Raw genomic sequence first — 25209 nt, forward strand, 5'->3', positions numbered from 1 at the left:
AGCGGCAGCATCAAAGCAACTTCCGTAGACGTAAATTCTAAATAGTTTTGAATGAAGACTAAACTAAACTTCAGTGCATCTTCTTAGTTCTTACTTACTAACCCAAATGGGTCCCACAGTCCCGGTCTTTAACAAACACATCCCCACTAATATCATATTCCACTCCCCCTCTCCCTATTTATAAAGCTTGAATCTCCCTCCAATTGCAAAGAGAACATAACATAACAGAACAAAACAGAACAGAACACACTTCTCCTCTTCTTTTTCATTCTGTTATCCAATTAGCTAAAAATATAATGGATACTCTTCCAAAATGCGAAGCAAACTTCACCGCACTGACCCCTCTAACTTTCTTGACGAGGGCAGCTGCATGCTATGCCAACAGACCCTCCATCATCCATGAAGGAACCCGTTTCACATGGTCACAAACCTACCACCGCTGCCGCCGCCTCGCTTCCTCCCTGCGTGCCCTCAATATCGCTAACAAGGACGTCGTAAGTCTCACAACTTGCATTGTGTTACTTGATTATAATGATTGCTCATTAATTATTTAATAGGAAGTTAGAAGTAGTACTCCCTTAGTACTCCCTTGTTTTAGTTAGCCATATATATAATTGCTATTAGGATTGTAATGAGTGTGATTCTTCATTAATGCAAGTTTATCACTTACTTTCATCTCAGTTTCTCTGGTTATGTGTTTTTCTCCACTCACACACCAAATTTTCACATGGTGCGGTGAGCGCGGAGAATACTAATAGCAATTATATATATGGCTAACTAAAGCAAGGGAGTACTAAGGGAGTACTACTTCTAACTTCCTATTAAATAATTAATGAGCAATCATTATAATCAAGTAACACATTGCTTGCTTCTAGATACATTCAATTTTCAATGTAATTCACATACTAATTGAACATACAGGTCTCAGTGCTGGCACCTAACATCCCAGCAATGTACGAGATGCATTTCGCAGTTCCCATGGCGGGAGCAGTGCTCAACACCATCAACACTCGTCTTGACGCCAAGAACATAGCCGCCATTCTCAAGCACTCGGAAGCCAAAGTCTTCTTCGTGGACTACGAGCTTGTCCCCAAGGCGCGGGACGCCCTGAGATTACTCGTAGGACAAACCGAACCAACACAATACGCATGTCTTCCTCTAGTCATCGTCATAGACGACATAAATTCCCCCACGGGGATCCGCCTGGGCGAGCTGGAATACGAGCAAATGGTTCGGCAAGGCGATCCAAACTTTGTGGTGGATGAAATCCATGATGAATGGTCTCCAATCTCGTTGAATTACACATCGGGAACAACCTCAGAGCCCAAAGGAGTTGTGTACAGCCACAGGGGTGCGTATCTGAGCACCCTGAGTTTGATTCTGGGTTGGGAAATGGGTAGTGAGCCAGTTTACCTCTGGACTCTGCCTATGTTCCATTGTAATGGGTGGACCTTCACATGGGGAGTGGCAGCACGTGGGGGAACTAATGTTTGTCTTAGAAACACTGTGGCATCTGACATATACACAAACATTGTTCTCCACAACGTCACACACATGTGTTGCGCTCCAATTGTCTTTAACATCCTCCTCGAGGCCAAGCCCAGCGAGCGCCTCCACTTCAAGTCCAAGGTGGAGATATTAACCGGCGGCGCGCCCCCGCCGGCTTCCCTTCTTGAAAAAGTGGAGTCCCTTGGGTTCCATGTGACACATGCCTACGGCCTGACGGAGGCGACAGGGCCCGCTTTAGTGTGCGAGTGGCAGAAAAGATGGAACCAGCTTCCAGTACAACAGCAGGCGGAGCTAAAGGCAAGACAGGGCGTCAGCGTGGTCACAATGGCTGACGTGGACGTCAAGAATCTAGAAACAATGGAGAGCGTGCCGCGTGACGGGAAAAGAATGGGGGAGATTATGCTTAGGGGAAGTGGCATAATGATGGGATACTTTAAGGACGCTAAAGCAACCTCAAAAGCTTTCGAGAATGGTTGGTTCAGAACCGGAGATGTGGGTGTAATTCACCCTGATGGCTACTTGGAAATCAAGGATAGGTCAAAGGATGTGATTATCTCGGGAGGCGAGAATATAAGCAGTGTGGAAGTTGAGAAGGTTCTGTACGGACACCCGAGGGTGCTGGAGGCTGCGGTGGTGGCAATGCCGCACCCGAGGTGGGGTGAGAGTCCTTGTGCCTTTGTTTCACTCAAGAAGAATCCTTCTGGGAAAAAAGATCATGTCACTCAGGCTGAGGTAATTGCTTACTGTAGGAAGAATTTGCCGCATTTTATGGTTCCTAAGGTGGTTAAGTTCTTGGACGAGTTGCCCAAGACGGCCACCGGCAAGTTTCAGAAGGTTCAGTTGAGGGCCATGGCCAAACAGTTTGTGGTGCCGCCGGAGAATGAGCAGCAGCAGAACAAGCCCAAGAAGTCAACGAGTCAGGTCAATAACAACAATAATAATAATAATAACATTGAGCAGGTTTTAGCTGTTTCTCGTCTTTGAATTTGGGAAATTTTAAGAGTTACTGTATGTATAACCGAGAAATATTGGGCCATTTTGCATGTATTATAATGTTTTTTAAGAATTTCAGATGTTTTGTTTTTCTCAAGTTTCTCTCCAACTACCCACATCCTGTTGTGTAGCTGAATGACAAATTAGAAATAACTTCTTTGCCATCTTCGTTTTCTTCCAACTCTCTTAGCTTCTATCCTTTTCTCTTGGTTGTAATTGCCGTAGATGTGATTTTATTTGACCACTGGAGATTCTTTTTTTTAGATTTACACCCAACATTACTCTTTAGGAAGAAGAAACACATTTTTTTATTTTTAATATTGGATTAACAATGGTGTTTTTCTAAAATGTGATCTAATGTGGTATTTTTCTAAAATGTGAGATGATTTAATGTACGGAGTACAAATCGGACCGTCCAATTTTTAAGAGGCCGTCCAATTTCTGTATTCGGACTGTCCGATTTGTGTACTCCAACTTTTTAAAATTTTTTCAACACAAATCGGATCCACCGATTTGTGTACTCCCATAGTATTGAAAAACATAAAAAATCACCATGTTAAAATATAACACCCATTTTACTACCATATCAAAATTTTTTAGCCGAAGAAACACTGCTGGTGAGTAAGGTTGCCTTTGGCTCTGATATCAAAACAAGGCAGGACAATAAGAATATGACAAAAAACTAAAGATACAAAAACACTATTTTTGTGATCTATTTGGCAACTTGTTACATATAAGATAAAATAAATTATAAAATGTTAATTTATTCTATTTTTTTCACACAAAATTTAAGAAAAAAAATATAATGATAAAGAATATAACAATAAAAAATTAATAAAAATAATAAAAAAATAAAAATATGTTATATTTTTTATTAGGTTTATTATATTTTTTTTGTAAAAAATATAAAATACTAATTTAATATTTTAAAATATAATATCTATATTCATATTTTATTTGTTAAATATATTTTATATTTTTATATTTCTATCTCAAACTTAGAAACAAACTCAATTTAAGGTTCAAAACAAGAAAATGACCGTTTAACATTATATAAGCTAAGGCACATTGCTCTTGGGGAGTATATGTATCACTATTTTTATTTTGTAAAGTATGCTTCTTATCTCGTATAATTTTATGAGCACTAAGTTTGTATTTGTTTTTTGAGATTAAACCTGAGATTGAGAAATTGAGATTGAGTATTGTATTTAGTAATTATTTTTGTGTAAATAATTGATGTTAAGATATAGCTCGTTTTTCTAGTGTTTGAGTTTATTTTTTTTTTGGACAAAAAGGATAATATGTCAGTTTACTCTAAGAACGACAGTAGTGGGCTACTCTAAGGATAGTAGTAATAGACATCTGCAAAAATATTCTAACGCTCAAATAAGAAAATAATGTGAGTTTTTTTAGAAAAAATATGGAATGAATCGTGATTTAATGAGTCACTCGTATATATTGAGTTGTTTTTTAATTTGAGACGGTTATTCGTATCTTTTGCTTGTTATTTGGAGTCTTTTTGCAACCGGTGTATCTTAGTGGTTCGGTTGGAGACATTTTCGAAAAGATTGTTGGATTTGGTGGTTTCCGATTCCAAGTTTGTTAATTTGTGTTTAGGCCGATTTATTAGTAACGGATGAGTAATTAAAAATTAGAACTAAAATTTTAATTTTAAGACACAAAATTTTAAACTCTTCAATACCTTTAAAAAGTTATAACACAGAGACTAAAATTCTTAGAAATGAAAATTAAAACTTTTATAATAATTTTATTTAAAAATATTTTTATTTAATTTTATTCAATTTCAATCTCTTAATTTTTATCTCTCAATTTCAATCTTTCTTCCAAAAGCAGACTAAATAAACAATTCATGCCACGGGGGACCTTATACAGTCATACCTATATGCTGATCTCTTTTCATTTTCAGAAACAAAATTATATATTTTTAGTTTTGCATCAAGTCATAGTTAAACTTTTTTGACCTGTGTTTGTTGGTGAGATTTTTTTTCATGAGTGTACGAATTAGTTTCTTTTATAAGTCCATGAGGATTTATGTGGACCTCGTTTCTTATTATGATATTATAATATTTATTACTTTAAATGTACAGTATAACATAATTTTTTTCTCTTTAGTAAAAATTCTTTTAATTACCAATCGATCATAATTTAAATAACATAATTTTTTTATATTTATTTAAAAAATTACAGATTTAAATCTCTCTATTTTTTGATGAAAAAAAATCCTTTTAATTTCTGAATATTCAATAATGCTAAGAGTTGTACTTACATCATCAACTTTCCTAACTTGTTGAAAACACAATTGATAAAGACTAAAGAGGTCTCAACTAGTAAATTAAATAAGAAATCACTATCGAAGGTGAAACACATCTTAATTCTTTTTTTTTCCAAAGATAATAGGTTATATTTCATTAATTATTAAAAAATGAAATACAAAGATGTCCAAAAGCAGAACGGCATAATAAAAGGTGGGGATTTCTCAAAAACACTACACTGAAGGTATTCATCCAACGGTGCGTGGTCAAAAAACAAAGAAAAATCTTAAAGAAGAAATAATGATAAATCAAATTGAATGCACTTAAGAGCTTGTCTCATGGAGATGACGACCTAAACTGGGATTTCACATCTTAATTCAAAAGTACAAAACAACCCATTTATATAAGTTGTCATGTATATATATAATTTTCATTTCAATTCCGGTAAAAAATCAAGAGGGGTTCAACAAATTTCTGTTAATTTTTTAATAGGTTGAACCTCGAAACTCATTTTAATAAAAATAAGTTAATATACATGAATGTTTCTTCTGCTAAGTATCAGAATGTTTATTTTTTATACTAAATAGATGTTTTTATATATTTTTCAATTTTTTTTGTATTACAAATGTGAATATCTCTATTTTTTAAGAATTTCATAATTTTTTTTAAATTTTATAGATATCTAATTATTTTTGGCAAAATATAACTGGATATTTCTTTTGTTAAGTATTAGGATGTTTTTTTCATATTAAATGAATATTTTTTTATATTTTTGTAATTGTTCGAGAACAATTCGTGCTTCACCACTCTGTAAACAATTCCTGAAGTTGAACCAAGTGTAAGGCAGAGACCGATTTTAAAGGCATTCATAAAACAATCAACAGGATCTAGAGATAGCAAGCTTCTGACATTTATTGGAGATTATTACCTTGATATTCACTAGACAGTTTTAGAATTCTTACACCAAAGTTTGTAGGTGCGAAGGAGATCAAAGATCTACGACCTATTAGTATGGTGGGATGTGTTTACAAGGTTATCTCGAAGGTGCTAGTTAGGAGGATGAGGGCAGTGATGCCGGGCTTAATAAAGGAGACTCAGAGTGCATTTGTTAAGGAAAGGAAAATACATGATGGGGCACTTATTGCGTGTGAAACAGTAAACTGGATGAAATTGAAGAAAAAAGAGGCAGCAATAATAAAGCTAGATTTTCAGAAAGCATACGATAGAGTCAAATGGAGTTTTGTGGACACTGTATTACAAAAGATGGGTTTTGGGCATAAATGGAGAGTGTGAGTTATGGAGTGTGTGAAAACTGCATCTATATCACTGCTGATAAATGGGTCGTCATCTAAGCCATTTAAGATGGAAAGAGGTTTGAGGCAAGGTGACCCGCTTTCTCTCTTCTTATTTGTTCTGGTTGTTGATGTGCTACATCGAATGATTGGAGAGGCAATCAGGAATGGACGTATCTTACTGCTGTTGGTTGGAAGAGATAGTATAGAACTGTCACACTTGCATTTTGCTGATGATACTATCCTATTCTGTCCACCTGTAGAGGAGATTATCAAGAACTACAAGCGACTTTTGCGATGTTTTGAGTTGATGTCAGGGTTCAGGATTAATTTTGACAAGTCTAGTTTGATTCCAATTAATTGTGAAGAGCAGTGGGTACAACGTATGTGCAACTTGCTGGGTTGTACCTTGGGATCTCTTTAGGAGCAAATCCGAGGTTGGTGAATACCTGGAAGCCTATACTAGACAAAGTGGAGGAAAAACTCAGCCTCTGAAAAGCTAAGGTGCCGAACAAAGCTGTGAAGGTAATACTCATTAAATTAGTCTTAAATAGTCTGCCAGTATATTATTTGAGCTTGTTCAAAATGCCTAAGGCTGTTGTGGAGAAACTGATCTCATTGCAAAGGAGATTCCTGTGGAGCAAGGAGGATGGTAAAAATGGTATAGCATTAGTAAGATGGGAACTGGTGCAGGATCCTAAGAAATTAGGAGGGTTGGGAGTGGGAAATGCTATGATCCGTAACACAGCACTATTGTTCAAGTGGTGGTGGCAGTTCGCAAAGGAAGAGTGCCCTTTGTGGAAGAAGGTTGTCTGCTCGTGTAATAGTCTGAATCCAAATGAGCTCCTGTCAGCTCAAGTGCTACCTACTAGAGGAGGTCCATGGAAGGATATTTGTCAGGTACAAATCTCGGATCAATGTATAAGGGATAAGATGGTTACAGGCTTGAGTATGGAGATTGGTTATGGGTGACGGACACGGTTTTAGGAGGACGTCTAGTTACTTTGTGGATCTCTGAAGGATAAGTTTCTAAGGCTTTTCTCTGTTTCAAACCAATGTGGATCTGTTATTGGGGATTGCGAATTTCGGGATGGGCTAAAGTGGATTTGGAACTTCCAATGGAGGCGAGAGCTTTTCCACTTGGAGTTGGAACTACATGAGGCGTTAAGACCTGTGAAACTAGTACATAACCGAGAGGCCAGGATAGAGTGGTATGAAAATATGATAGGCAATGTGTTTTTTCAACTAACTCATTTGTGCAGGTGCTACAGGAAGAAATGCTTCCAGAGGAGGTGACCAGTTACAGCTTCACGAAGACAATTTGGAAAGGATTGGTTCCACCAAGAGTTGAGCGGTTCGTTTGGTTTGTTGTGATCGGCAGGGTGAATACAAAGGAGAGGCTAAGCCGGTTTGGGATTGTCAGCACGGATAATAGTGTTTGTGTTTTATGTAATAACGAAACGGAATCTGTACATCACCTGTTTCTAGGCTGTGCTTTTGCTTAGCAGGTATGGAGTGCTTGGATAGCAGGGCTTCGCCATCAATGGTCTTATCCGGGATCCATGAAATAGCATTTTCTAAGTTGGACAGAGGAACCGAGGAGTCCGGAGGATCGAAAGCAGCGGCTAAGCTACTTTTGTGCCATCGTGTGGAATATTTGGTTGGAAAGGAACATGAGAATCTTCCAGAATAAAAGCAAAGGTGTTGATGAGGTCATCCACATGACCATGACTAGCGTTAATGAGTGGACAGGTGTTAATCCCCTTTGTTGTTGATGGCAATACCGAAGATGACGTGGGGACTTATCTTTGTTTGTAGTGTTTTTATGTAGTTAAGTAGGGTGTAGTGTTTATCTAGTACTGTTTACTCTACAATATTGTGTTGAGATTTTACTTTCAAAAACAAAAGAATTCTTACAATCAAAATCCAACATAGCGTTGGATATATTATATTGAATTTCATGATCTCAAATCTTCATTCACTTGAAACTATGGTAGATTATTTCGGCCGCTTGAAACCTTCACTCGCCATGGAGGAGTCAGTGCCTTTATTATGAAGTCTTTCATATTCCAACCTATCTGCAATGATGTATCTTCTAGCTAATTTCAAGCAAACAATTTGTGCAAATATCAGAATTATGAAAAGGATCCAACTGAATTGTAAATTGGCTAATGCTTTTGCGCGAAAATCAGTCTCTTTAGTGCCACAAGTAACTGCTCCTAGCATATGATTTTCATTGGCCATTGGCAAATTCATTACACATCCTTTAAGAACAAGTCCAAAAACCCACAGATTAAACCCCATGATTATAAACCGCTAGTGGCTCGCAGGGGAGTAGAACCGCGCTGGAGCAGTGGAGAAAACTGGAACTCCGATTTTTCGCGGTGAGGATGAGATGACTTGGATTGAGCGTCTGGAGCAGTTCTTGCTCAGAGCAGTGCCAGAAGAGGAGTGGGTCGCGGTGGCGATGTTTGCCATGGAAGGCCGCGCGTTCACATAGTTCCGACGATGGGAATTGACCGCGTCGACGCTGCAGTGGCAGTCTCTTCACGTGGCATTATTGCGTCACTTCCAGTCTGAGAAATTGCAGAGTCTTGAGTGAGGACAGAGGCGGAGAGGGCCTGACGGTAAGAGAGAGAGGTCTATGTGTGTGATTGTTGGAGGTGGATAAGTTAATGTAAGAAAAAAGAAAAATTTTTTTATAGATTTTAATTAGATTTATTTGATCAATTTTAAATTTTTTAAATTTTAAATTAAAAAATTAAAATTAATTATTAATATAATTATAATTAATTAAATTATTCCATTCTTGATTAATTAAAAGTTAGTTCATATACTTTTCCTTCTCATTTAATGGCCTTTCCACTTACTATACATTCGATATCTCAACAAAGACAATAATATAGTTATATTTGTGCATAGTCTAAAGTGGTGATCATATTCTATATTTCTATATATGGTTTGATTGCATTTGTTAAGCTTTAGTTTCATTGTATATATATTATACTTTGAATGTTATATAAATCCTACTTTGAGTCATTTTGTAAGATTTTGAATTTACAACAACATATATTTAAGATTCTCTTATGTAATTTAAGTCACCCTTGTGGATATCGAGTGATTTGAGAAAATTGCACACTGCTTCTTAATTAAACTATAGAATATGTATACCTTATTCCTTGACCTAGAAAATATGCAAATTAACCTCTAATATTTTAATATTGTACTTTTCATAATAATTATCTTTTTCATTTTTGAAATTATCCAAATAATGGAATGAAACGTTATTCTATTTCATCGGCAAAACTTACTAACAAGACAACAATAGAATAGAGAATAACACTTTGTCATTTCACTTTGTTTCTTTGTACTCCATTACTTGTCAGCAATTCAAACTTGGCAGTAGGAACCTAACAGAGTTAGGATATGCACCAAATATAGTGTCATTTTACGGCATTCGCAGGCAAATTGTTTCAATTATTCTTTAAACCCAGACATGAAAGAAAATATTAAACACTATCTTAATGAGATGTGACTGAACATTAATTTTGAGATAAACATATATGGAAAGTGATATATACAGACATTAATGTGTGTAAAGTTTTATCTACAATTCAATGTATATAATATTGTTCTGCATATAATATTGCTCTTAAGTTCATCAAATAATAAAGGTTAGGTGATATTGATTAAATTAAACCAACCAAAATTGTCTAATGCCATGGAAATCAAACTTGTTTTTTAAGTAAAGAGACATGCTTCATGCCACATGCCAGAAAGCTGGTTCATTTAAAGACAAAGCTATTTGCTTTTAAAATCGTATTACGAACATGGGGTTCATATAAATCATATGTGGTTCAAACTTCAAATTAAAGTTAGACAGAAGTGGAAATGATTAATCCTGCCTCTTTTTCTTTCATATAATTGTACGGTATAAGTTATTAGGCCATACTTTTTTGTTTTTTTGTTTTTTTTTTTTTAACTTCAACTTGGTTACTAAAAAACGAACTAATACAAACTTAATTATAGCTACATTCAAGTATATGTAACTTTTAAAAAATATTTAACATAGATTATTAATCAAGCTCACATTAAACCTATTTTCTTAATTAATAAAAAATTATACAATTTTAGAAAACATTAAACCACAAGGTTACAAACACATAGATTAGGCCATACTTTCAAAGATGTTTTTTTTGGTCGGTTCAAAGATGTTAGATAATGCAAATTCTTCATCACTGGCTGCCTTGTATGCTGGGCCCAAATCTTTTCTGATAAGATCGTAAGAGTGCTGTACAATAATGATCAAAATAAAAACCGATCAATTCGGCTATATTATAGAAGATATATATTTGGATACGGACTCAACTTGAATTGGTCAAGTGGTCAACTCACTTTGGTTATGCAAGTATCGAGAATTCGAATCTCGTCTTGCATATGCAGTAACAAATTAATAACTCGTGATGTTTGAAAAGAAATTAAAAAATAAATAATTTCTTCAAAAAACTGCAAATAGTGACAGGACAAGAAAATTGAAGCCAGGTGAAGAAAGTGTGTGATACTGTGATATAAAAGAAAGAGCTGGGTAAAGTTAATAAATGATGATTTTGGAGTAATTCTTGTTTGTCTATATATATATACTATTAAGTATTAACCCTCCTTTCCATTATCTTAGAAATGGGAATCTTCCAAGGTCCAAACACACCCAAAAAATGAACAAAATATCTTCCTGGCTTCATCCCCACATTCCAGAAGCACCATTATCTAACATGACAATGGTTTAGGAACATGTGCCTTGATTCTGGTTGGTGGAATAATGTCCTTGTAAAGATATGATGATGTCTTCAAGGTTGAAGCCAAATAAGAGGAGACCAGCCTTTGAGCACTCTTATATATGTATGTATATATGATATTTTAGGCAGGTCCTTGTGATAATTACAGTTGATAAAGCTGGAAAAATGAGAATAAAAAAAACTTCTGAGCAAACTTGTTAAAGGAACTACATTCACAAGGTTCATATATATCATAACCACTTAGCATATCTATCTATCTATCTATTTATTTATCTATTATATAATATATTAAAAAAATATAAAATAATGTTCTAGTAAATGAATAACATATAAGTTTTTATATTTTATATAAAATTATGATGTTATCTATAATAATTAGTCAATAATATAGAAAAAAGTATCTATCTTAGACATATATTTATACTATTATAGAGAATAATATCTATATAATTAATCTAGCATTAATCTTATAATTTTACATGTTAAATTATCTAACCGTACAAAAAAAATAATTCATATCAATAGTCTAAATTTTAATATTACATATCCTATTTGGAGAATAAATTTCATTTTACGAATATTTATTTATCTATCTATCAATTTATTTATAATCTATGAAAAAAAATGACAACAATAATAAACACTTGACACATTAAATAATTTTTAATATTATCACATAAATATTTAATAAAATTATTATTTTATAATTTTTTATCATCATGTTATTTTTTAATCTTCTTAGATAGTATTTAGCCTTATTTTTTTAATTTCTTTTTACTTTTTATTTTTACGTAAATTATTCTATACCTTTAATAGTAATGCTATTTTTTTTTAATAGATATAAATTTGTTAGTAAAAACGAATTCATTCTCTCTTTTTATTCTCACTTATATTCACGTTTAGTCGTTTACTATATAAATCAACATTCACTTTACACATTTTTTTTTATCTCCTTTTACATTATCTTATGACTTCCACTCTTTCTCTTCTATCATTGCTAATATTTTACACAATTATTTAAAAAATTTAGTTGATGATTATAGATTTAAAGTTCATTTTAATTTGCTAAACAATTTGTTAAAACACCAAATATAAAATAAATTGGGCAGCAGCATAATTTTAACGCAATAAGAGTCAATTAATTAAAAATTCTAAAATGATACAAGTTTATAATAACATAATTAACCTATAAAAAAGGTATAATCTGATCTATATAACTAAATTATGCTAAGTTATAGTCAGCCTAACTATCAGATAAACCGTAAAATGTGTATAATCCACAATAAGCATCTCAACTTGTCATGACACAAGGGCCACATAAACAGTAAAAATAAAGTGTATAATAGAGTATAGAATATAGACTATAGAGGGACTGTGATCACATGCACTTGTTAGTTGTGATCTTAGCACTTTCCAGAAATGATCATGTCAACATCAACAGTAAGTCATCAAATGTGCAATCTAATTTTCAGCCAATTTCATTTTCTATGTAACTCATATACCAAATAACAATCAGAGGCATGCAAACAAATCCAAACAAGTACTTATAAAACCTATACTCTCTGACTATGAGGAAGTCACAGAGGATCAACAACAAAACATAGCCAGTGACGATGAACTGGGTGGGATCTTCTGTGATGGCAGTGACAGCATCTCATTTTTCTATGATCCAAACAAATATGGCTTAGAACTGCAAGAAAGCGACCTCTACTCAATTCTTTGAACACAATTGTGTACTTATATTCACAATAATGTAAAATATGATGGCACATATCAATTTTGTTCTCTGTTCCATATCTCAATAGCTTTAAATTTTACAACAGATGTTAATGATAGTTGCTAAAAGAAATTAAAAAGCATTGTAGACAAGAGTACATGAATATGCAATCATTAGTTTTTTTTTTTCTTCTCTCATATTTAGGATTTGGATGTTGGTTGTAATTTAGTTTTCTTAGGATTTTTTTTTTGTTATTATTGTTAATTTATCCTATTTATAATCTTATTAATACTTGCCTTTGAAAAGAAAAATGCTTCTCTTTACTTTTTACAATTGTCCTGTTTTGCATAAGGATAAGCACAAGAGAGAGTATGCAAAGGGAAATGGATTATTGCATGCAAGAACACAATGTATGAGTTTTTTTATTTCAAAAATAGAAAAAGCAAAATAAATATGTAACATACTATATTTATGTTTTTACACTTATTAAGTAATATATTGGGAAGAGAAGTGTGTTGTTCAAAGTCATGTAAATCTGATGTGTTTCACACTTTTCACCCACATGTGATGCAAATAAGTCAAACTACTCGATTTGTTTGGTCACATGTAAAACAAATAGTTATATGTTAAATACTTTCAAACATAAATAATTCTCTTTTCAAGTACACGAGTGGATAAGTAACTGCTTCTCACTACGGTTACATTTGCAATTGTTTACTCAAGTGCTTATCACTTTCGGTTCCACTAAACAATGCGAGTGTTAGTAATTTTACGCAAGGGCACAGTGGTTTCTTTGACAAGGGAATGATAGGTGTATTTATAAGGATTCTCGGTCTATAAGTAGTTAAGTTTTCTTTCATCTCTCTTTTTATAGGATTTGATGCATTTCTACGTTTGTCACGTGAATAAAAAATAAAAAACAACGGAAAAAAGAATCAAATGTTTTCCATATATCTAATATTAAATCTATAACTTAGTATTCAAGGTAATTCAGGAGTATATACATACAAAAGGAATATATTTTGGACCATAAAATTCTGTTTTTGCAAATTCCATTGATTAGGCAAGGCCATACACTTTCTAGAGCACCACATAACAGTGCCATCAAAAGTGATTAGTGCATATCAAACCACAGGAAAGAAAAAGCAGCAGCAAGATTAATTAATTAATTAAGGAAAGAAAAATAAGAGTTTATGAACAACAAGAAGCAGCTGCTCTAGATCCTTCGGCAGGTCTATCAACAAGAACCATCCCTGCTGGGTTCTGAGCTGGCTGAGCCCTTGGCAACCTCTTTGCTGTTTTGTTAACACAACCAATTCAACAGTCAGCAAAGTGCAGCACTTCATTGCGAGGCAAAATAAAAAAGAACAATAATAACAGTATGTACAGAACAATTTTCATACTTCTAGAACATTAAATTTTATTAGAATAATGAAGAGCAGCAAATAAATAAGTTGCATGCCATGCGGCACAACAACAAAACTGGAAAACTAGACGACCCTTGCTGGCACAGAAGAAAGAAAGCAATCCAAGAACGTAGCCGTAAGACTATCATAAGGGCAGGTCATGTCAGTGGTTCGGCCAACAATTTCATAATTAATGAACAATTTATGAATTCTTAAAACTAGTCATGAAGACAGTATCAATTTTTTGGCCTGTAAAAGTGAAAACAGATATTTCCTACAAGTGAGTGTTTTTTTCCTATTTAAACTGACATTACCCTCAAATTTATGGTATGCACCTTCTGGGGTACTCTTCGCTCCTTGCTATGTTGAGTTACTTATAAAAGAATAAAAAAAAAAAATCAATTAAAGCAACATAGGATATGAAATCCTCATCAAGTAGGCCATGATATATAAAACAGGAACGAACTCTCACCTATTTCATAAAATATATCATTAACATTGGCTGCAGTTTTTGCAGATGTCTCCATGAAAAACAGACCATTTTCCTCAGCATATACGCGTGCCTCCTGCAATAACCATAGTTAAAACATATGAACAGAAAAGTTCATGAAATGTCACTATGATATATTAGTAGAGGCATATCAAATCTGAGAGAGAGAAGAGAAGAGAGGGGGGAGGGGGTGGTGGATCAATCGTTGAAGAACAATGCAAGCATGCTCCAATCGCAACTACGTATTACAGTTGCATCAAAATTTTGATACAATGAGCCTGCATGATAAAATCGGAATAACTGCCAGATACTAGATACACAGTTCAAGCCAAAAAAGCATGTCCATTTTTCCCTTTGCAAGGATGCATTCATAAAGGTTCATAGGCATGTCAAGCTTAAAACCACTATTTTCTTTTTCATAAAAAAAAAATTCTTCGCCAAGAATTCACGGGTCAATTTCATTTCCATAGCGGTCTATAGTTTAGGACCAGAATCAGCAGTCTCCTATTGTTCTTTTCTTTAACCTTTGTTTGCAACAAAGTTAAGAATATCATAAATTTATACAGCTAGCATGGCATAAAAGGAATATAAGAAAACAATACTTACATCAGCTGTCACTTGCCTCTTATCTTCCAAGTCAGCTTTGTTACCAGCAAGAGCCATGACCATGTTAGGATTCCCTGTAAGTACATTAATTGAGAAGCTACTTAAGCAACTACAACTGCCATAATCCCCGAACGACTAAGTTTAACAGAGAATGGCTAACCAAAGGTAGCCCTTGTTAAATATATAATAATTTAGAGCAAAGCCTCGAGTGTTACTTTCTCAACAATCATTTTGACCATTATTTTTTTGATAAATTCTAAATGCAAGGGGTGTGTCTGGCTTCTAAGTTTTTCTGTTCGCAATAATATTCTCACTCACAGGATACAGAATCATTCTCACATCATCTCATGCACAATGGGTCTTATGTATGCGTTATTCTACTGTAAAGCATGACTCCAGAGTTTCATTTAACAATTAACTTATTCTACCCACAAGTTCCAATAAAAACAGAAACACGAAAAAAACAAATAAATAAATAAAATTATTGAAGTTCAAGAATGTGTTTTTAGGGGGAACTCTTCACAAATATGCTGCATCAATAACATTTTAAATGGTTTATACCTAGTTCTTGATTTGTAATTTATACTTTTACTTCCCAATATAGAAAAGAAGCATAAGAAAACCTTAGAATCAATGAACTAATACCTTGCTTTTGAAGCTCTTGGACCCACTTTTTGGCTCGAGTAAATGAGTCCTACATGTAAAACATAGAGGCAGTATAATTGTTAGAAGCAAATTATCAATCCTCTGAAATAAACCAAAGGACACAATCATGCTGGTAGATTTGATATACTCTCATTTAAGGAAAATATGAAGTTGACCCATCATACTGACTTTCAGTATTTTGCACAAATTAAGCTCCTACAAACATATGCTCATATATCCACAAACTTCCAAATATAAACAACCAAGATTTACAACCATATACTTTACCAATTTCACCAGCCTTGTAATGAAATCTATTAAATAACCTCTGATCAGTCATTAGTTTCAAATTAAGGTATGGCGTAGACCTCAGTCACTATTACGCTACAATGTTTTGTGTAAACTTTGGGTCGAAAAGAAACAAACAGGTATCCTATTAAGAAGCATCATGCATATAATAATGTCTAAAAGGCAAGATGCAATCTCATGGCAAGGATTGTTCTGGAAACTATGGAAATACTGTAAAACAGCATTTGACTATGTATACACCAAACACATACAATCCAGAGTCAGAATGTTTTCAAAGTTACTATTATTTTTCAAGGGAATGTAAAGATATAAGGATAATCATATTTTAGACACTTTAAACCTCAATCCAAAAACACATTTCCAGCATCTAAGAAATACAACAGAAACGGCATCTTGATCACCTAATTGAGCACAACAAAGTTGTGATTTGAGACCTACCATGCATTATAAGCAAGAAAGAAGTAGCAGCACAAAATTATAAGCCAGAAAAAGCTAATTGATGTAGACCAAATATTAACAACTTAAATAGGTTTTCAAAAGGGTATTATACCGGGGTAGTAATGTCATAGACAATGATAGCAGCAGCAGCACCTCTGTAGTACATGGGTGCCAAGCTATGGTATCTCTCTTGCCCGGCTGTGTCCCAAATCTCGAATTTCACTGTCGCATCATTGACAGCCAATGTCTGAGAAAAGAACGCTGCACCTATAGTTGATTCCTGTGACAAGAATAAAACCACAAAAATTCAGTATGATGATCCCCACCTTCTGCACATTCAAGTCTTGTCACAAAATCAAAGCTCCTAAAACCATCAACGTTGACACAATCACCAGGAGAAGATATCTTCTCTGAATCTCTCCCGTTCACATCCCAATTTTTAATTTCTTCTCGGCTACTATCTTCAGTTTCAAAAAGATAGCAAATTGGTCTCAGTAGCCACCAATCATCATAACCTTCGTGATCAGATTGAGCTTCAGCTTTTCGCAATCAGCTGGAATTCCCATATGATGTAGCATTTGATTCAAAACGAATAACCCACTTCTAATTTATCGAAACACATGCCCGTGATCAACAAACCCAATAAACTTCAGCAAATAAAGCAAGGAAACCCTTAAAATTTTAGAACTTCCAACTCCAAACCGAGGAAATACAAAAAAGGGGTTTAAAAAAACCTGAAATTCAAGAAATTGACCCTTGACGAAGCGCAAAACGAGACTGGATTTTCCGGCACCCATATCCCCGAGGAGAACCTGATGACATATATATTAAGAATATTAAAAATACTAAACAATTAAATTAAAATCAAGGGAATTATCGAAGGGGAAAGAGATGGAGCGAAGAACGAAGGTGAAGGGTAAAGGACCGACCAATTTGGCATTGAGATTGTTGTGGCCGATCGTAGCCATTGGGATGAGAATTGGATCGATCGGCAAATCGAAGAGAAAAACCTACGACCCAATACCCAAGAGATTCGAGCTTTGTACTCCGCGAATACGCTGAGGATTTGGAATGATAAAAAGGAGACGAATAGAAAGAGAGAATGTCTCTTCCGCTGAATAATAATAAGTTTATTTGCTTTTCGCTTACGGTGGGTTGTTTCCTTCGTTGCTTGCTGCGTCGGCGTCCAAACGTTTTCGTTTTATTTGTTTTCTGTCGTTTGGCAGAATTCTTTTTGGCTTTAATTTTATTAAATAAAGAAAATTCATTTATTTTATTTAGACGGTTGGTGTGGGTTGATGCTGACATGCAAATTGCAAATGCAAAAATTGGTTTTGCTTATATATTGGGCAAGTCCAATAAGGAAACACCATGTTCGTACTTGGTACGTAAGAAACAACCAAAATTTTGATCCCTTTCCAGTTTTCACTGTGTTATGTACAGTTTGTACACGTTAGTGTTGCCTGCTATGTTCTTGTGGAGAATATATATAGGATTCTTTGACTGCTACCATCTTCCACCAATTTAATTTTATTTCAATTTGGATAGCAATAATGGCTATACCATTACAGTTTAGAACACAGACACACATGGAAGTTTCAATGCAGAAGCTTATATGCGACAGCTAAATCATACGCTTAAATACAAAGCCATAAGAGGCATAGTATCCGCTCCATTGAGCATATGCTTTGTGTTGTTGACCAGCTACCTCAAAGGAAGCTTCGTGGATGTGTCATGCATTGTGTGATTTGTAATTAAAGCGCTTCAAAAAATATAATTTTAAAAAATATTAGGAGTAGGCAGAATTTATGTATTTTTACGCATCACTTAATTATTAACTCAATTCATTTAATTTAATTTTTAGTCTAGTAATTTAACAACATATTTTATTCCATACTTTTTAAATATTAATGACTAACTGATGACCAAAAATAATAAATTATTATAATTCTCTAATATTCCTTTGTTATTTTAATGATATAAATACTATAAATTTAGTTTGCTTGCTAAATATTAATTTATAATTAAATTCGAGACATGTATACGTAACAATAATAAAAATAATAAGTGATTGATTTTAGACAGAATTCCAAATGACTATGACCACAAACCAAATAAGTACACAGAATTGATCCGGGAAATGATAACTTAAAAGAATCCTTATGTTCAACAAAGCAGGATAAGACGAAAGGGTGTTATCATACACAAGAAATGTTAATTTATTATTTTCAATTGGTCACAGATCACATCCTAGAAATCTGAAGAGGAATAGAAGTTTCAAGCATTTCATGCCCGAGAGATGAGACAAGAGGGATCTTTTCCAATTGGCCTTGTTTCTCCAAAATGTGTCTCTGGCAATTCTCAGCGGCCATAACACCAGCAGAGTAAGCTCCATGCACTGATCCCTGATTATCCAAGCTCACAGCTTCACCACCAAAGAATAGATTACCTAATGGTGCGCGAAGCTTGTCATACACGTCAGTTGGCTTTCCAACTAAATCATATGAGTAGCAACCAAGAGAGTTTGGATCTGTTCCCCAACGTGACACAAGATACTGAACCTGCAATCATCCAACAAAACAATTTATCAGGCTCCAGCAACAGAGTGCAAAGAGGAGAGCATGTATGAGAACATGAGAAATGAACTTACTGGCTCACAAGCATCAGGGAACATATTCTTGAGCTGTTGCATTACAAACTCGGCAGCTGATTCATCAGAAAGCTTCTCCAGGTCATAAGCAAACCTGCCAGCCGCCATATAGACGAGAACGGGATGACCTGTTGCTTTGTGGAGATTGAGAAAATAGCCACAGGCATAAGAGGTTGGGGCAACAATGCCCAGGAGTTCTACATTAGGCCAAAACACCTTGTCGAATCGTAGGGCCACCTTATTTTCATTGCCCACTCCAAGATCCGAAATGGCTGAAACCTTCCAATCGGGCAGTTTTGGTTCAAATTCAATCAGATTGGCCTTTAGAATTCCAAGAGGAACGGTTATAATGGCAGCATCAGCAACAAAGTTCCTACCACCCTCGACCGTAACCATTACCTTATTGTAACCACTGGATATCTTGGTCACCCTACATAGTGAAGTTTGCATAAGGGTCAAAACTTAGTGTCTTATAGATGGTAAAACAGTCAATCTGCTACCAATGTCTCAGATTCAAAAGAAAATCATACAAGTCCCCAAATTACGTTGTCATATGTCTAAAAAGAGCTAGCAAAAGGACTTGTGACATATGTTGTAAAACAACATATTTCAAATTAGCAGAAAATCTAATTCTAGAACCAAGTTAGAGAGCGCAGAAAAAATCCACTTTACTTTTTGTATCAAGTAGCAACATATTCAAATTTTCCATTGCCTAATATTTCTCCAAGTCAAAAAAACATTTTTCTTCTCTCCCTACTTATTGCAATTCCTGTCATGGAATCATGAAAAATGGGATTTGTATGCATACCTGTGGTTTAAGCGTATATCAATATCCTTTGCAAGAGATTTTATAATAGGGTCATATCCTTGCACCATAAGTCCATGGCCACCGGTTAGGACATGTTCCTATAATCAGGAAAATAAAATGTAACCAAGTAAGCATATTTGGATATTAGTTAGTATTAAGTTGATCTTTGCATTCAGATAGAATATAAAAACAACCAATGCACATTATATAATGATCGGTCTGAAACAATCTATGTCAATTTTACAAAAATTTGACATTTTTAGGCTTCTACTATCATACTCAACTCACAGAACTCCATCATATATTCAACAATAATCTAATCCAATCTAATCAAAGGCAGGTGGCAAACTAAGTTTACGAAAAAAATATATTTTTTATCCTTCAACTAATATTAATATACGATGGCACTTACTTGGTCCCAGGTTTTCAGTGATATCATATCCGCATCAGCAGCAAACCAAGCTTCCATTCTGCATATAAACCATTGCAGCACTTCATGGGCAAGTCCTTGTTGCCTGCAAAAAGCTTTGCCAATTACTTTCATATAACTTCAAGTTTCAAAACTCATAGCCATAGATAATATTATTATACTAAAAAGTACCTTAGTTCTGGATGTCTGTCTAACACAATTGAAATTGCTTGGGAAACTGACATGTCATCAGGATTTTCATCTCTCACTTTCCCTGTCTGTTATCACAAGCAAAGAAACAATTAGGCTCCAGCTAAAGATACTCACAATCACATTCTTTACTGAAAAACCAAAAACCATATTAAAGAAAGTGAAAAAATCAACCTCTTCTAGTATTCTCTTAAAGGTGTCTCCAACTTCAATAACTGTCTGTTGTGGAACTTGATGACCATTGATGTTGAACAGCATATAACTGGAAACGCAATGAGTTTGCTGATTAGCATGAAGTACTACTAGTATAATATAGTGACTCACAATCCCTCTACAAACAAAGAAAATATGATGGCATACATATTTATTCATTTAGCAAATTTATCACATTTATTTATATGTTATCGTGTAGATTCACTTAAAATACTATTGCTTTTGATTCTAAAAATTGCAAAAAATTCCATTCCAAACCTTAAAATGCATCAACCTCAAAAATGATGGATGATCGTTACCTTTCCAAATCATGGTCATATAAGACAGAGTTGTCACCACTGGTTCGGTATAAAGTAAGGCCGAGACCACGTATCAATGGAGCCAAGGGATTCTCATTGCAAACTCCATGCAACCTGGAACATAGCACACAGACCAAAAGGCCATGAATATTATTTTTGCGCACAAAACACTCTATACAACAGAGAGACAATTCACTGGAAAAAGTTGTACCATGAGGCACCCATGTCAACTGGACAACCAAATGAGTAGTCAGTATGAATCCGGCCTCCAACTCTATCCCGTGACTCGAGTACGGTTACCTAGCGAAATCATGAAAATATGTTAAAATAGAAAGCAAGAAGAATTATTTTCTAACCTAAAGAGATAGAAAGAATGAATAAGGAGAAAAGCAAATCATAATGATATATGACACCTTAAAAGATGCATCATAGAGACTACGTGCAGCAGCAACCCCTGATATCCCAGCACCAATTACAATAACAGAGGGGCGAGATCTGTGTTGCCTCTCAATGCGGGAGGCAATGGTACCTGATCATTGGACACAAAAATTCAGAACGAGAAAAATATAGAAAAATAAATGAAGAAATAAACACAATGCACTAAACAAATCATGTGATCCAAAATGTTTCTCACTTTTTCCAATTCATGAGAGCATAAAAACGAGAATGAACAAAACATTAAAACAACAATTCCCATCCATCCCATTGTAAACAATAATATCCCATTACATTTTGTAGCTCAACTAAGACCATAATTATTCCTAAACCATTGTTTAAAGACAGATAGATCTTATCACAAGATTCTAGATAATAGTTACTAAAAAAGGTCCTCAATTCATACACAACACATTATGATGATATCAACACATAGACAGAACCAGCCAGGCCCTTAAATCAACCAGTAGGATCAAAAGCCAAAATTCCAAACTTTTCAAACAAACATTATTATCATCAGGAAATAGGCAGGCAACTAAGCTTATAACCAATGAAAAGAAAATCCAAACTTTACAAAGATAAAATAATAAAATAAAAAATATATATTAAGAGAACTAACCATCAATCAAATTGGTGGAAAATAAATCCTCAGGGTCCATACGAAACAGCAAAAAGGGCAGTCAAACTGTTGAGACTTGTGAAGATCCAATAAGATCAAGGGACAATTACAGAGAGAGGGTGTGAAAAAGACAGGATTTTGATTTGGAGAGAGAGTCAAATAAAGGAGATCAACAACAAATATCAAACTTTTTCCTTCAATTAGAATTGGATTCAAGATTTAAAGGGTGTATAGGAACTGGAAAATTAGAGACTAACTGGGCTGAATGATAGAAAATCAAAATGAGTATGCCGGCAATGAAGCGGCTCAGGTTGGAAGACAAACTAGGTTTCTCAAACCGGCTCATAAGGTTAGCACTTTTTCAACCAATATCAAATATTGAAACTTATCCCAATGGAGATCGCCGGAGGATCAACGACTCTTGCATAAGATCGACGGAGAATTGAGGTATCGAACGGAAAAGAGAGATATTTGGCAAGGGGAATGCGCTTTCTCTCTCTAGCTTCACTACTTTCTCTCTCTTGATAAAAGACAAGATACTTTTTAGGGCGAATGGCAGAGGTATCGAACTCTTCTACAGCTTTGGGGTATTTATAGTTGATTTATTTGGCCCAAGATATTTAAGATTTTTTCAATTATTTTCCAAAGGGGTGGTTTTGTCATTTTGTATAATGGGGACGGAAACCTAACACAGAGCCTGGCTCGCTCTCTCCTCACTTGCTCTGCCACATGCATGGGATATTTTTGGGATTTAACTTTTATTCAGGTGCAGTTTAGGAATTTCAAAGAATCTAAAACAGTGATGCGAATAATATTTTATTTGAAAATTACGAGTTATGAATAGGATTGCCGTTTCTTTTCTTTTTTTGTGCGAGTCGCTGTGTCTAATTTAGGACTGCTGTTGTATAATACTAATGAAAATTAGTCAACAAAAAAAAATTAATACTAATGAAAAATTGAAAACTAGCACACAGTATTTATTATTTTTGTATTAATGAAAAATTAAAATTAGTTTTTCTAAAGTCTACTCTTTTCAAAAGAAAAAAACTGGATTAAAAAATTTGAGAATATAAATTTAAATTTCCGTTAAAAAATTTTGAATTTGAAAATAATAAACTACGAAATTAACAAAAACAATGTCAATAATATTTTGAACTTTTATAAATAAAAAACATTAATAGATTGAATTAAAACTATGAAAATAGTTACTATATATTAAAAAACCTAAATAAACCAATGGGAGAGCTTTATTACCTAAATCAGCCGAAAGAAAAATTTTTTCAGCAATCCACCAACGAACAAATAAATATAATTCGAATCAACATGATTCGAACTGCAAATACAAGTAATTCGAAACAACTTACTTCGAATTACGTTTGAAAGGACTTGCATGTAATTCGAATCAAGTAGATTCGAATTAGGGAAGGATAAATCGAATTGAGTCGTTTCGAATTAGTAGGCAAACGTGACTCAATGGAGTTCGAATTGACTTGATTCGAATTATGTATAAATAGTTCAAAACGGGTTGATTCGAATTAGTGTGTTCCATACCTGTATATATATGTGATGAACGTGAGTTGCTCTCAATATTGAAGGGTCATATGGCTGGTGAGGATAGTTTTATAGTGTTGGTTCACCACATAGGATCGATTAAGAGAAAAACTCGGTCAGGTGTCAAGTTCACCGATAAGGATCCTCTCTGTATTATCGTGAGTTCTACGACGAGCTATGATGACCATGCTAGGTCTGTACTGCAGAAACTTGGTCTGGATGGTGTTAAACGGGTTAAGAAGTTTTTCTATCGCATTCAAATCACGTTGCTCCAAGATACCGTGAAGTATGATTGTTTCACGATCGGGAGTGATGAGGACTTGCAGGTCACATTTCTTTGTCGCCGGCAATTTCCCAAAGTGCGGACACCGGAGCTGTTGGCAAAGCTGGTTGATGTGGTGTCCAGCTCGGGGGGTTCGAACCGGAATACCAACACTTTAGCGACAGTTGCCGGTTCTAGCTCAAGACCTACCGTTGCATCTTCCTCAGTCCCTGCGTACGAGATATCCGCCCCGCCTGTCGCCTCCCCTTCGTTCGCTGTTGATCTCAACGGCAATGTTGGCGACGAGGTTGGAACAGCGAAACTTGTACCTACCTCTGTACACTGTGCTGCACCGGTTGGGGCTGGAGATGGATTGTTTGATGATGTAGAGGACGATGATGTCGAGCCGGATATGATTGCTGATGATAGTGGCGATGATATCGGAGCGAGTGAGCTTGCCAGTGCCGGTGATGGCTCTAGCTCTGGCACACAGCAGTACCCTCCACATTTTTCATCTTTGGACCTAGATGCCATGAGGCAGCCGGAGGTACTTGGGGAGGCTGCAGGATTTGGCGCTAGAGATGCAGAAGGGTCAGCTGGTATGACAGAGTTTCAGGTTGGTCAGCAATTTCAGGATAAGGAGGATGCCCTGTTAAATGTGAAGACTTACAGCATCCGCCGAGGTGTACAGTACAAGGTTGTGGAGTCTGATTATCGCCGTTACGTTGGCAAGTGTTCTGAGTTCGGGAATGGGTGCACATGGTTGATTCGGCTGAGTCTCCGGCAGCGCAAGAGCATATGGGAGGTCAAACGGTACAATGGACCGCATACTTGTGTCGCCAGCTCTATCTCCAGCGATCACAGGAGTTTGGATTATCATGTGATATTGGCATTCATTATGCCAATTGTTAGAGCTGATGCATCTGTTAGCATCAAGGTGCTCCTAAATGCGACTGTCTCGCACTATGGGTTCAGGCCGACCTACAGGAGGGTCTGATGGCGAAACAGAAGGCTGTTGCGCTCATTTATGGTGACTGGGATGAGTCTTACAACGAGCTCCCAAGGTGGGTGTTAGGAGTGCAGGTGACCATGCCTGGTTCTATTGCAGTTCTTCAGACTAGCCCTGTTCGAGTTGGGGGACAGCTGGACGAATCTCAGGCTTATTTTCACAGACTGTTCTGGACTTTCCCACCGTGTATCAAGGCATTTTGTCATTGCAAGCCGTTGGTTAGTATTGATGGGACCCATCTATATGGCAAGTATGGGGTACTCTGCTTGTTGC

General features: G+C 35.2%; 5 protein-coding genes across 5 annotated transcripts; 2 read left to right on the forward strand and 3 right to left on the reverse strand.

Moving 5' to 3' along the window:
- Nucleotides 1–224: 224 nt before the first annotated feature.
- Nucleotides 225–2580, forward strand: LOC107481001 (trans-cinnamate:CoA ligase, peroxisomal). Its single transcript, XM_016101201.3, has 2 exons — nt 225–494; nt 922–2580. The coding sequence occupies exons 1-2, from the start codon at nt 297–299 to the stop codon at nt 2491–2493; spliced, it is 1770 nt and encodes a 589-aa protein (XP_015956687.1). The 5' UTR covers nt 225–296; the 3' UTR covers nt 2494–2580.
- Nucleotides 2581–8065: 5485 nt separating this feature from the next.
- LOC107480915 (uncharacterized) lies at nt 8066–8371 on the reverse strand. Its single transcript, XM_016101113.1, has one exon. The coding sequence runs from the start codon at nt 8369–8371 to the stop codon at nt 8066–8068; it is 306 nt and encodes a 101-aa protein (XP_015956599.1).
- A 5207-nt stretch (nt 8372–13578) lies between these two features.
- LOC107480999 (ras-related protein RHN1) lies at nt 13579–17687 on the reverse strand. The gene is made up of 7 exons (XM_016101200.3): nt 17401–17687; nt 17206–17283; nt 16584–16751; nt 15725–15773; nt 15080–15153; nt 14456–14549; nt 13579–13872 (listed from the first exon to the last, which is right to left on the reverse strand). Exons 1-7 carry the CDS (start codon nt 17437–17439, stop codon nt 13769–13771), a joined length of 606 nt encoding a protein of 201 aa, XP_015956686.1. The 5' UTR covers nt 17440–17687; the 3' UTR covers nt 13579–13768.
- A 985-nt stretch (nt 17688–18672) lies between these two features.
- Nucleotides 18673–22898, reverse strand: LOC107480998 (probable polyamine oxidase 4). The gene is made up of 10 exons (XM_016101199.3): nt 22115–22898; nt 21474–21589; nt 21272–21360; nt 21061–21174; nt 20723–20810; nt 20531–20616; nt 20342–20444; nt 19930–20027; nt 19122–19551; nt 18673–19032 (listed from the first exon to the last, which is right to left on the reverse strand). The coding sequence occupies exons 1-10, from the start codon at nt 22152–22154 to the stop codon at nt 18715–18717; spliced, it is 1482 nt and encodes a 493-aa protein (XP_015956685.1). The 5' UTR covers nt 22155–22898; the 3' UTR covers nt 18673–18714.
- An 817-nt stretch (nt 22899–23715) lies between these two features.
- On the forward strand, nt 23716–24924 carry LOC127745595 (uncharacterized). Its single transcript, XM_052258493.1, has one exon. The coding sequence runs from the start codon at nt 23716–23718 to the stop codon at nt 24922–24924; it is 1209 nt and encodes a 402-aa protein (XP_052114453.1).
- Nucleotides 24925–25209: the final 285 nt, after the last annotated feature.

Source organism: Arachis duranensis, chromosome 3, assembly GCF_000817695.3.
Source record: "Arachis duranensis cultivar V14167 chromosome 3, aradu.V14167.gnm2.J7QH, whole genome shotgun sequence".
In the NCBI taxonomy this organism is placed as follows: domain Eukaryota; kingdom Viridiplantae; phylum Streptophyta; class Magnoliopsida; order Fabales; family Fabaceae; genus Arachis; species Arachis duranensis.